This window comes from Cyprinodon tularosa, unplaced genomic scaffold (genome assembly GCF_016077235.1).
Source record: "Cyprinodon tularosa strain WSP-4 unplaced genomic scaffold, ASM1607723v1 ctg192, whole genome shotgun sequence".
Lineage (NCBI taxonomy): Eukaryota > Metazoa > Chordata > Actinopteri > Cyprinodontiformes > Cyprinodontidae > Cyprinodon > Cyprinodon tularosa.
The window spans coordinates 1537931-1550937 of NW_024038688.1; the positions used below are offsets into that span (position 1 = coordinate 1537931).

General features: G+C 44.9%; 1 protein-coding gene across 1 annotated transcript; it reads left to right on the forward strand.

The window, feature by feature from the left end:
- Positions 1-296: 296 nt before the first annotated feature.
- Positions 297-12060, forward strand: LOC119782408. Its single transcript, XM_038283358.1, has 4 exons — positions 297-453; positions 524-749; positions 1819-2183; positions 6847-12060. The coding sequence occupies exons 1-4, from the start codon at positions 388-390 to the stop codon at positions 12058-12060; spliced, it is 5871 nt and encodes a 1956-aa protein (XP_038139286.1). The 5' UTR covers positions 297-387.
- Positions 12061-13007: the final 947 nt, after the last annotated feature.

The following is a 13007-nucleotide window of genomic DNA, read 5'->3' on the forward strand; positions in this document are numbered from 1 at the left end:
GAAGTTGTGTTTGAAACCCACTGACCCTTAACCCCTACACTGCTCCCCGGGCGCCGCAAAAGGCAATCCTCTGCTCCCCAAGGGGATGGATTAAATGCAGAGAGTGAATTTTGTTGCTCTGTACTTATGATAATGAAAACAAAAAAAAAAGCTTGAAAACAAAAAGAAAAATTAACCCTGACCCAGGTAGCTTATGAGGTGACCCTGGCCCCGATCCACTAGCATCTGGGTCAGTTTCCTGGTGCTTTGACCCCCTGTTTGATTATTTCCAGTTAACAAGTGTGTTGTTGTTTTTAGTGCTTTTGGACAAAGACTGATGACTTTTAGAGGGTTGGTCAGCCGCCTGAGTGAGTGCTGAGAGCTGCTGTCTCCTTTCAGATCTCAACCATGGGGAACGGGGGCTCGGTGACCAACAACACTCCTTACGTCTGGGTGTTTGACAAAGGGAGAAAGGTCAGTCTCATCTAAAGAAGGCAGCTCTCTTTCTGTGTGGGATCATTTAGTCATTTTCCTCCTCTCTTAGGTTTCCCAAGACGTCTGTAGATTATACAGAAACAGCACAGAAAAATATTCTGAAAGATTTGCTCACTACCATGAGCTGTGGTTTCGATTTGAAGATCACTCAAACTGGGACCTAAAATGTTGGGGCGAAGGAAACTCATTCACCATCAGAGAGAGCAGCAACCGGCAGCTTTTTGAACTGGTCAACAACTCATCTGGTCAGGTGGTGGACACGTGTCCCCACTTTGGTAAGTCTGAGTCTGTTTGTGTTTCATTAGCATCAGTTTATCATCAGGATCTAGTGTCCATCCACCTTCCATGCAGCAGTGCCAATCCCAGAGGCGGGGCCTCCTGGGGGCGGAGCTTAACCCAAAGGAGGGGTCTTCTAGGGTGTGTGTGTTGGTGGTGGTGTGGCGGGGGTGTGCTACTTTTGCCAGAGGCGGGGTCTCCTGGTGGAGGTGGCTGAGCCTTTCTCAAAGAATGGCACCATTAGAAGGAGGAGCTTATCTCAGTGGAGGTGCCTCCTGTAGGAGCGGACCTTATACCAGAGGTGGGGCGAGGAGACTATACTGAGCAGGTCCTACTGTAGTCATCTCTGTTTGGAGGCCACAGTTAACCCAACTGCTGCCCTCTGCTGGCCGCCGAGCTCAAACTGCAAAGGCTAGTCAGACAGACAGACAGATGATCAACAGTTTCTAGCCCTCTGAGTCTGGAATGAGGACTAAAGTCTGTCTCCATCAGATAAACCTGCACCTGTAACAATCCTCATGACAAAACTTTAATATTTAAAGATATATAAGAAGGCCTACTATGAGACCTAGAAGGAGGAAAGAGTCAAACAAGAAAAAAAAAACAACCGTTAAACGGAGTCCCCCTCCTGCTTCCATGGGCTGGATTTAGCTGGACCTCCATGTCTCCTGACCTTTGGTCCTCCAGCCCATGGGGTCCACATCCAGAGCTTCCTGTCTGGACATCATCTCAAGAATTCTTTGGCCTGTTTCTTTTGATTCAACAGTATTCTTCAAATCAGGAAGTCTGAGATCAGGAGAGCATCTCAGCCTCTTTCTGGTCTCATCTGGAGATTTTCAAGCTCAGTAATGTAGGAGGAGTCATCCTGTTACAGACAGCCTACTGACCAAAAATCCTCTTTTATGCTTATATTTATGTATACTTCTTGTTTTTGGAAATAAAAAGGATTTTTGCAAAAAAGAAATCTTGCCTAAAGAGATAAAAACACAATAAACCACCCGTTTTCCATTTGGATAGCAGAGGTATGACAAAGTGAAAAAACTGCTGATGATGTTTTTTTTTTGGCAGGAAGGATTGAAGAAGAGAAGCGAGAAGCAAAACGCCAGCGAGAGGAGCAACAAAGGAGAGAACAAGAAGAAAAAAGGCGCCAGGCAGAGCTGGAACGAATGAGGAGAATCCAAGAACAGATTGAACAGGAAAAAAAAGAACTAGAAAGAAGAGAGCAGGAGAGGCAACAAAGGGAGAGGTTAGAAAATATGAGGATCCAAATGCAGATTGAAAAGGAGAATGACGCTTCCAGGAGAAAGCTCTGTAAGGCTAAGGAGATGCTTCAGGAGCAACAAAAGCACAAAGAGCGAATGTCCCACCACCAGCAGACCCTGGTCCTTCATCAGATGGTGGAAGACCACTCTGCTGACATAGAGAGGGATGAGGTAGGTTTAACTGGGTTCCAGCTAAAGCAGTTCTGCTCTCCAAGGTACCATGGAGCAGAGAGGGGCTGCTGATGAATTTATGGATGATAGATGAGAAATGGATGATGGATGGCAGATTGATGGTAGATGGATGCTTGATAATCAGAATCAGAATCAGAAATACTTTAATAATCCCAGAGGGAAATTACTTTTGTTACATACTCCAGTTACAGTTTTACATGATATATACACACATCCAACTATACAATATAATAAAGATAAAAAATAAGAATAAAAAGAGATCAAATATATACACATATATCTCTTCTGTATATATATATATCTGTAAGTATATCTATGCATATGTAAAAACTAAGTCCAAGTAAAGTGAAAAGTCCAAGTAAAGTGATAAATCCAAGTAAAGTGATACGTGGCATGCAAAAATAGTGCATAAATGTCAATTACGGGGGGGGGGGGCTGAATTACTTTAGGGAGGCGATATATATATTGATGACCAATGATTTCCTGTGGCGCTCTGTGGTGCATCTGGGTAGGAGGAGTCTTCTGCTGAAGGAGCTCGTCTGCTGGACCAGTGTGTCGTGGAGAGGATGTGAGTCATTGTCTAAGATGGACTGAAACCTGGACAGCATCCTCCTCTCTGCAACGGTGGTCAGGCTGTCCAGCTGCTCCCCCACAACATCACCGGCCCTCCTGATCAGTTTGTTCAGTCTGTTGTTTTCAGCGACCCTCAGCCCACTGACCCAGCATGTGACAGCGAAGAAGAGCTTGTTAGCAACAACTGACTCATAAAACATCCTCAGCTTCGTCCCACAGATGTTAAAGGACTTCAGCCTCCTCAGGAAGAATAGTCGGCTTTGGCCCTTTTTGTAGACCGCCTCGGTGTTTCTAGTCCAGTCCAACTTATTGTTAAAGTACACTCCCAGGTACTTATACTCCTCCACAGTGTCAACAGGAACCCCCTGGATGGAAACAGGGGTCACAGGTGTTTTGGTCCTTCTCAGATCCACTATGAGCTCCTTAGTCTTTGTCACGTTGAGCTGCAGGTGGTTCAGCTCACTCCAAGTGACAAAGTTGCCCACCACGGTCCTGTATTCACTCTCCTCACCCTTTTCAATGCAGCCAACAATTGCTGAGTCATCAGAAAACGTCTGAAGGTGGCAGGACTCAGAGCAATAGCTGAAGTCCGAGGTGAAAAGAGTGAAGAGGAAGGGGATGAGGACAGTCCCCTGGGGGGCCCCAATGTTGCTGACCACCCTGTCAGACACACAGTTCTGTCGGCGTACATACTGTGGTCTGCCCATCAGGTAATCAACAATCCAGGACACGATGGGGGCCTCCACCTGCATCGCAGGTGGGCTGGCATCTTCTCACCTAGTAGAGCTGGGCGGATGGTGTTGAAGGCACTGGAGAAATCGAAGAACATGATTCTCACAGTGCTCGCCGGCTTGTCCAGGTGATTGTAGACTGTGTTCAGCAGGAAGATGATGCTGTCCTCAACTCCCAGGCGGGGCTGGTAGGCGAACTGTAGTGGATCAGTGAAGGGCCTGACCATGGGCCTTAGCTGCTCCAGGACTAGCCTCTCAAAGGTCTTCATGATATGGGACGTCAGTGCTAGTCCTGAGGGTCGCTAGGGCGTGACGTCTTTGGCACCGGAACGAGGCAGGACGTCTTCCACAGCACATGTACTCTCTGGAGGAGCATGCTCAGACTGAAGACTAGGCCAAATATTCCACACAGCTGGTTGGAACAGCCTTTGAGCACCCAGGGGAGTACACCATCGGGGCCCGCAGCTTTGCCGGTGTGGAGTCTGGTTAGCTGTCTTCTCACCAGGTCAAAGCAAAGCCTACAGCCGCCGCTGTGGCTCCCGTCCGCTCCGCTCTGAGTTTCTTGGGGATCGTAGAGAGCAGCACGAGATGAACCAGGGTTTCCGCTGATCATTAAAAATAATTACAATTCATTCTTTTTTTTTTTATCAAGGCCTTAATTGGCACTAAAATTATTTAAATATGTTTATCGAAGTATTTATAATTCTTTAATAAAAAATGCTTATAAAAACAATTTCGTCAGATATATTATATCGCTATTAATTTGCGTGGAACTGATCATAAAGCCGTATGTTCAGAAAGGAAGCTCGAGGCGGAGAAAAAGCTAGAGGATATATATATACTGTACGTATATATATGTGTGTGTGTGTGTGTTTACATACATACAAGATGGAACTGTGCTTACAGCTCCTTCATATTTCATGTACACTAATAACTTGTGTACATGGTTCTTGTTGATGGCATTAAAATAATTTCTAATAGCATTAAAATATTTTGATGGAGATGAGAAATCTGCTTCCTGCTTGGTGAATAACCAATACTTTGGATCCAATCATTTAAATAAACGGTGTTAGTTTTTTTTTTTTTTTATATATATAAGAATTGCGCTATAATTTCTAGTTACCGATCTGTTGTTACTATATTTTAATTTAACGAACCGGAGTTTCTCGATGTTCTTTTTCTTGTTTGGTGCGATTGCAATTGCGGATCTTGACCTGGCCGAACCGGAGCGGAGCAAAAAATAGCTCGGCTCCGTAATTTGTCGGTGACGGACGAAGAAGACTTACGTGGACGGAGACGTGCGGAGGAGTAGCGGTGGATGTGGAACAGCTCTCATTGATTTCCATGAAAGACAAGCGCTCTGCACGACGTACGTCAGCGGGGCGGAGCGGAGCGCTGACGGAGTATGTGGAATCTGGGGGTCAGAGACCAAGAGTAACAGTCTGTTAGAGTGGGGCTTGAACTCAGAACCCCAGGATTCCAAGCCCTATGCCCTAACCACTTGGACCCCACTCCCCATTATGATAATGAATTGATAGGGATGGATGATGGATGGAGGTTTGATTACAATGGATGATGAATTGATGATGGATGATAAATGAATGATGGATCATGGATGATAGATGGATGATGGATGCATGGATGATTGATGGATGGATGATGTATGGAATGAATGGATGGATGCAGTATTGTTTTTGACAGCCATCTTAGATTAAGTCTTAGTCTTCAGGATGAAAACTATTATTTGTCTTAGTCACGTTTTAGTCATTACAATATGTGATAGTTTTAGTCAGCTTTAGTCAGTTTTATGTTGCAAAAAAAGTTAACCTTTACCATTTCGAATAACAACCGGATAACCCTAACCCTGATCTTTACCAGTCTGACAGCTCTTGCCTAGATACTACAATAGCTGGGTATAGAATCATTATCATTGCTGTTGGGCAGAAAGCTGATTTTTATAATTCAAATAAACTTTTTTTATGAAATAATTCTCTACTTTATAAAAGTGTCTCACAAAAGCTTTGAAATTAGCAGATCTAGTTCAACACATCATATTTGTTAATATAGCAGACCAACTATATAAACAAATGTCTAATAAAGGAATGGTTTTTAGACATATAAGGTTTCGATCGTATAGCAAACACTTCCTGATCTACTATGAATTATGCATTACATACAGATCAATAAAATCTTCATTGCTCCAAAAAAGCAAAGAACAAAAACATTCTTCTTTCTACTTTGGCACTTTTGGCCCTATTTATGAGAATTTGCCCCTTAGTTACCACTGCTCGGGGGTGAAAGTAAATTTAAATTCACAGGGTTTAGATATACAAAAAAATACAGAGAGAACCTACATAATTGCCTTTTAATGCCATGTCAATCCAGATCCAGATCTAAATTGAATGAATATTCTACAAACATTTTGGAAAATTCTCACCTATTTTGCATTCCCAAATGGAAAAGCAAATAACTTAGGAACTGTAAGCCCAAATTACATGTGCAATAAATTTTTTGAAAGATAACACCCTGTAGTTTCTGAATATATTAATACATTTGGTTAATAGAACACATGCCAAGCTGCATCAGTTCAAACACGACTCAAAGTTGACTTTTTATTCTCTAAAATAATCGATCTGAACTCTTGGTTTCACCAGCGTCTCCAAAAATCTCCAAATGTGTCAAATTGTGCCAAATGCTTTTACTATGCTTTGCTTTACTATTTCACCCATAGAATAACACTGAAGCATTTTGATGACCACAAAACATTTATGAAGCAAGTATTTCCAATTTCTTTCAGAATCTGTGTATATAACAAAATGTAGAGTTTTTACACCTATAATAGCATAAAAATCTATAAAAAGATAGTGAAGCTGCTGCTTTTCAAGCTAAAATAAGCCCCAGATCCTTTTCTGAGCTGTATTTTTTCCCCAGCCTTAGACATTGTAATAAAACAAAATTAGCGTCCAAACTTTAAAAAAAGAAGGACCGTTGTTATCATTCACCTTGGTACTGCATGCATGGCTCCTGCCCCAGCTGTCTGTGTCTCTGTAACGCAAGCCTGTAACATGTTTTCCCCTTTAAATACCCTCGGCACATGTAGCCTTGTTTGTAACCTTATTTCATTGGCTGCAAAGTCCAACAGCCCACGTGGTCTTAACCAATAACAGCCAACAGTATAATGCGTAATAGCGCGTATTACGATTGATAAAGGATGCTGGATGGATGATGGATGGATTATGAATGACTGATGGATGAAAGGTGCTCAGGTCAGTTTGGGTAATATATCAGAATATTGGAAAAGGTGCAAACAGCTGGTTCTGTTTCTTCTCTTTGTGCAGATCAGTGATGTGAAGGAACAATTTGAAGAACTTCTGTCTAATTACCAGATTACAGGGAATACAGTTGTGAAGATGAACCTGGAAAACAGGATGAAGACTCTCCAAAATGAGCTGACACTGAAATATTTCAGCCAACACAAGATCCCCATTTGGTCCCAGTGGGCTCTGGATCAGGCAACAAGATATGTGGACCTGTCTCTGACTGAGAAGATCAGTGTTTTGGAGGCGGTGGTGAAGGTGTCACTGGAGGCTGAGCCAGAGTTTGAGGAAGGACAAGACAAGAAGATTGCATTTCTCTTTAGTCTTCAAGATCAGCTGCATGTTAGTAGTCCAACATTGGCGAGAAAAGTCTTGATAAATGTTCTTGATATGACTTCGCAGCTTCCCAAAGCAAGTAAGGAGATCCTAAGCCGAATACTATTCAATAACATATGGACACCAAAGGAAATCCAGCTGTTCATGGGAAGGACCCTTAACATGGATCCCATGCAAATCACAAAAATCCTCCACAAGGTGTGCACCTACAAGCTGAGCTGCCTACAGGCTCTCTCTGCACTGAAAGACAAAGACCCTATTAGCTACATACAGGGCTGTGCTTCACGCCAGTTGGACAAAGATGCCATCACCATCATGGCTGAAATGCAGGACAAGAACTACCCACAGCAAATCCTGTCCCTCCTTGAAGGTATTCTGATATATGTTGAGGAAGAGCTGCCCAAATACAAGAGAGCAGAAATGAGTGCCAAAAGGGTTAAAGACTGGAAAAGAACGGAAGCCTCCATGGATTTATCCAATCCAAACACTGACACTCTTAAGGAGGTCCTGATTGGGCTGTCCATAGCTGTGAAGACATGCACAACCTTTACCACCTCAAGAGGGGAAAAGGTACAAGGCTACTTCCCCAGACTGACTCAACTGGCTTCATTAGTTCTGCTGCTGCTGCCACACTCCCAAGATAAGAAAGGTTGTCTCCTGGAAATTGGAACCGGGGAGGGAAAAACTTGTCTGTTAGCCATGTTTGCTACGATCCAAGCAGCACGTGGCACAGTGGTTGACATTGTGACGAGCTCTCCTTTGCTTGCCATCCGAGACCAACAAGAGTGGAAAGAACTGTATGAGCTGTTTGGTGTGACCTCGTCCCCGGTACCGCCCCCACATCTGGACAAAGGCTCTTTTGAGAAGCAGGAGGAGCTGCTTGAGGAGGCCTACCAGAAGCAAGTGGTCTACGGTACCGTCAGCACGTTTGCAGCAGATATCCTGAGGCAAGAGTTTGAGAAGAAAACCACTCGAGGGTGCAGGGACTTTGAGTGTGTGATAGCGGATGAAGTGGATTACATGACACTTGACAGCGGGGTTCAAGTGACCTTTCTGTCCCACCAGGCCAGCAGTCTGAGGCACGTTGAACAGGTCCTGTCAGGTATTTGGGCCCTGGTCTCAGCATGCCGGCCCATAGAGCTGTTCGAAAACGGGGAAATCCAGTGGGCAACCAGGATCCAACCCTTCCACAGTACTCTGAAACAAGCCGGGATCGGGTCAGATGCTTTGTCAGAAAGCGACATCCTGGCGCATGGCATGCGGCTGGGCTTTTATTCACAGACGGATCTGGATGAACTGGAGGAAGCACAAGCACAGTCGGACAATGAGGATGACAAGAACAAGGCCACTGAGAACATCATGGCCAAGATGGGACCCGAAAAACAGCTCCAGCTGCTCATGGCCCTTAATGCAGATGCAGCAGATAGCAAAATGGTTGTTGCCTGTTACTTACTTATCAGCAACAAAGCCAAAATATTCGGGGGGGGCTTGTCTTCTGGAGACCCGGATGTCAGCATGCTTCTGCTCCAGAATGGACTGGCATGTGAAATCATGTCTGAAAAATCCCTCATTGAGGCAACTGTTGACAAGTTAAGATCTCAGATTAAATATTCTGGTGAATGTTCCCTACAGTCAAAGAAGAACTGCGAGGAATTTATTGTGATTCCATCCTTTCTGAAGGAATATGTTGAGCAGCAGTTGGCAGTTTTTGCTGAGAATGCCCTAAAAGCCATCATCATGACTCCAGGAAGAGAGTACATGATTGACAAGGTTGCGGAAGTAGACAGAGCTGGTGTAATTGGCTCTGACAATCACCAGTATGATGCCATCATCCCAGTGGATTTTCAGGCCAGTGGAGTGCTGGAGAAGAACAAGCGCTGGGGGGACGGCCTGCAGCAGTTTCTGGAGATGAAGCACCAGCTGGCAATCTCACAGCTGTCCAACGTGACCAACTACATGTCCAATGTTTACTTCTTCAAAAGGTACCTCAGTGGAAAAGGCATTTTTGGTGTCTCTGGGACATTAGGGGCCCTCGCTGAGAAGGCCTTCCTGGGACGGCAGTATAAGACAGCATGTTATGCCATTCCAGCCCACCGCCATAAGAAGCTGGTGGAGCTGCCAGCTGTTCAGGTGAGAGAAGGGAATCCTGCCTGGATGCAGGCCATCTGTAAAGCTGCATGGAGGGCTGCAGACAGGGGCCAGGTTGTCCTGATCATCTGTGAGGATGTTAAGACTGCAGACCAGCTAAAGGCTGAAATACAGGACCCAGGGAGGAAACTCAGAAAGATCACCATGTACACCATCAGCGCCAAGCACAACATTGAGAAGCAGACGTTCGGCCAGGGACACATTATCATAGCCACAAACCTGGGAGGCCGCGGCACCGACGTGCACGTGGACCAGGAAGTAAATGAGTGTGGAGGACTCTTTGTGCTTCTCACCTACTTTCCTGGGAGTCACCGCGTGGAGAAACAGGTCTTTGGGCGCACAGCCCGGAAAGGTAACCCAGGAATGGTGCAGATGGTCCTCAACCAGGACCATCTAGCAGCAGTATACCAAGGACATTCAGTGGAAACCATGAGGCAGCTCAGAGAGGGGTTCGAGGTCAGCCGCTTAGACAGCATGGAGAGAAACGAGCTGTTCCAAATTGAAACTAAGGAGGAGCTGTTCTCCACATTTTGCAAATTTCTCAGTGACTTTGACAAGAATTACACTCAAGAAGAGAGAAGCGACATTTCAGAAAGGAAGCTGAAGGATATCCCAGCCTGTTTTAAGGTCCATTGTAGAAAGTTGGACTACCAGGCTGCCCTCAAGGCTTTGAAAGGTTCCTGGGCTCTGTGGCTCATCCTTCACGAAGAGCACATCAGCCAACATCAGGTCAAAACACTGAGAGATGACCTCCTGAGAGACCTGAAGAAGACTGCTGAGCAGCTCCTGCAGGGGAAAAGCAGCAGTTTCTATGACTACATTGAAGTGGCCAAAAGCAGAACCGACATGCACCGACTCAACAAAGAGGAGAGTGACTATGGAGCTTTATCTTACTGGCAGAATGCTGCAGAGTGCGATCCTTTCTACAGTGCTGTGGCTCTTTATAACCAGGCATACATCACAGTCAACTTGTGCAAGAGCAACTACATAACAGAGGCAAAGAGGTTATTGAGGGAGGCAGACAGTGCAGTGGATGCTTATCTTTCAGAGACAAGCAACACCATGATGTTCTGTAATTTCTCTGTGAGCAAAGACTTTGCCCCCCACCACGAAGATGGCAACCTGCAGCACCAAATGAAAGCCAGGATGAGCGTCTTCAAAGCATGGAAAGGATACATTGAGAATGCCCTGGAAACTCTCCAGCAGATTGAAACCAGCAACGGCCAGGCTTCAACAGAGGATTCCAGTGTCTACGGTCTGTCAAGAGACCAGGATCCAATCACCACCAAGGAGCTGATGGTCCTCCATGAGTTTGGCCTCTGCATGGTGTTCCAGGTTAAGAAGCGACCTGAGTTCTGCATTGATGCCCTTTTGTGTTTTTGTCTGGGTGTTCTGCAAGTAGCAGCTGGTGTCCTGGTCTGTACTCTGTCAGGTGGCACCGCGAGTCAATTTGGACTTGGACTGATCAATGAGGGAGTGTCTGACATGATTCATGGGGTCAAAGGCATGATACAGGGAGGCTTTGACTGGGCAGAGTGGGCAATCTCCAAAGCCATCAGCATTGTAGCGTCTCTGGTCTTTGGAGGCCTGAGCAGACTGAAGAAAGCTGTAAGCGCTGTGAGTAGTGGAACCAAAGGACTGGTCACTGGGGCTAAGACCTGCTCTGTCTTCACAGTTAAACAGTGTTTCAAACATGCAGCAAAGTATGCTGGTCAGGAAATGCTGAAGCAAGTATGTGTCACCACTCTGAACTATGCTGCTGACAAAGGTCTTGAAGCACTGTTCAAAAGGTTTCTGAGAGAGGCCTTCAAGACCAAAGTGCTTTCACTGATCAGAGCTAATGGTCCTCTGGAATTGCGTCTCACTGGCCTCATCTGCTCAGTAGTGCCAAAGACTGCGATGAAACAGGAGTCTGATGGCTTCAGAATTGACAGAGGGTGTGAGGGAGAGATGCGTCAGTCAGTTAACGTGTTGACAAGAAGCATCATTCCTGATCTCATGACGGATTGCACCAAGATCATGAACATTCTTGATAGACTTTCAGAGGCCTCTGGAGCTATAATGCAACATGTGGAGAAAAACGGAGGCTTGAAGTTGGCCATGAAGTTTTTCGAAACGGGTAAATACATAATAATTTGCAAACAAATACATGATTCCTTTCCCTCAGAGGACGTCATCAATAATAAATTCATCCCTCAGTTGTTGAATGCAATGAGTGATCTTCCTAATGAAAAATATGCCTTGGATGAAAGGCAGCAGTTACCAGATGTGAAACGCCTTAAAGACGACCTCATCAGCATCATGGCAGAAAGTGTTCTAGACTCATTGGTGGCGGCTTGTTCCAGGCACATGACCTCCTTCATGAACAGAGCCTGCATTCACAAAATCAGCAACGCTGCTGGAAGCACTGTCAGCAATATACTGGGCAGGACTGATACCCAAAATTTCTTTGACAACCAGGTTTATAAGAACCACATGAAACAGGCTGTCCAAAGACCAAGTCAGTCCCTATCTGAGGCTGAGCAGCAGGACTTAGAGCGCTACATTGAGGGAATCAGTGATAAGAACCAGCCTGCCACAGCACTGGACATCCATGTCCTCACCCAAAGCGACTCCCTTCAAGGAAAAGGCATCAGACTGATTGTGGTTGACGAACATGAGAGCAAATTGACAGAGGATTATTTTCCAGGGAAAGACAGCTCTGCCGAAGACATCGTGATCCGACTGAGGAGATACCCGGACGCTCCATAGCAGTGAGTATTATGAACAGGATGTGTGTGACTGAAGGGACGTTTCCTTAAAATATCACATAAAGTGTGTTGATCCTGAAGACGAATATTAAAATCTGCTTTAGTCTTCAACTTCAGATGCTCAGATAATTATTATCAAAACCAGACTCAGTGACCACAAGGTCTTGGTCATTTGGAATTCTTCAAGAATCTCCCAATAACATTTTCTGTATTCCTCTTTTCTGTAATACAAATTGCTGGCTAAATGAGACATTCAGGTGCCATGAGTTACTACCTGCTTGTACAAGCTAACATTCTATCATTCTGACCATGTTTTATGATTGAGCCAATGTTGGAGCATTTTCAGCCCATCTGTTTAGCTCTTCATGGGCAGACCAGCTCATTGTGTTTGAGGTGCTTCATACAGGAGCCTCTTAAGCTGCTGAGAGATTCATCTGAGGAAGAGATCTGTGGTCCTATAGAACCTAAGAATGACTCAGCCACACCTGCCACTTGACCCTAAGAAGTAAAATTGGAAGAAAAGCAAGTTGACTCCTTGAGTATCAGACCATTCAAAGTTTTTAGCAGGGAGCTTTGAATGATTCAGATTATTGACGTATTTCAATGTGATAAACGATTTATTTCATGAGTTTCTATGCCCTATACATTTTTCTTTGGGTGAGAGTCGGTATGGGTAAAGGATGCATTCAAATGTTTGGCCCCATAAACCTGCACATCTATTTACTAAGATCAGAACTAAAACAGCAAGTGGCTAGCTCAAGTGGTAATTCACCTGACTTGCACACAGGAAGCCTTAGTTTGAATCCCCTCTGAGGGAGATGAGCTGTCCGTTAGGGTCCTTAGACATGATCCGTCACGCTAATGCCTAACTCATTGTCACATTGTACTTTGTACAATGTTTTGAATTAAAGCGTCTGCTAAATATATAAACAACAAACAGACCTCCAA

What these genes read in the sequence shown, in the direction of transcription:
- LOC119782408 (XM_038283358.1), top strand. Translation starts at nt 388, where the DNA reads ATGGGGAACGGGGGCTCGGTGACCAACAACACTCCTTACGTCTGGGTG. An exon ending in TGTTTGACAAAGGGAGAAAG is followed by an intron (nt 454 to 523) that starts GTCAGTCTCATC and finishes CTCCTCTCTTAG; the next exon opens with GTTTCCCAAGACGTCTGTAG. An exon ending in GGACACGTGTCCCCACTTTG is followed by an intron (nt 750 to 1,818) that starts GTAAGTCTGAGT and finishes TTTTTTTGGCAG; the next exon opens with GAAGGATTGAAGAAGAGAAG.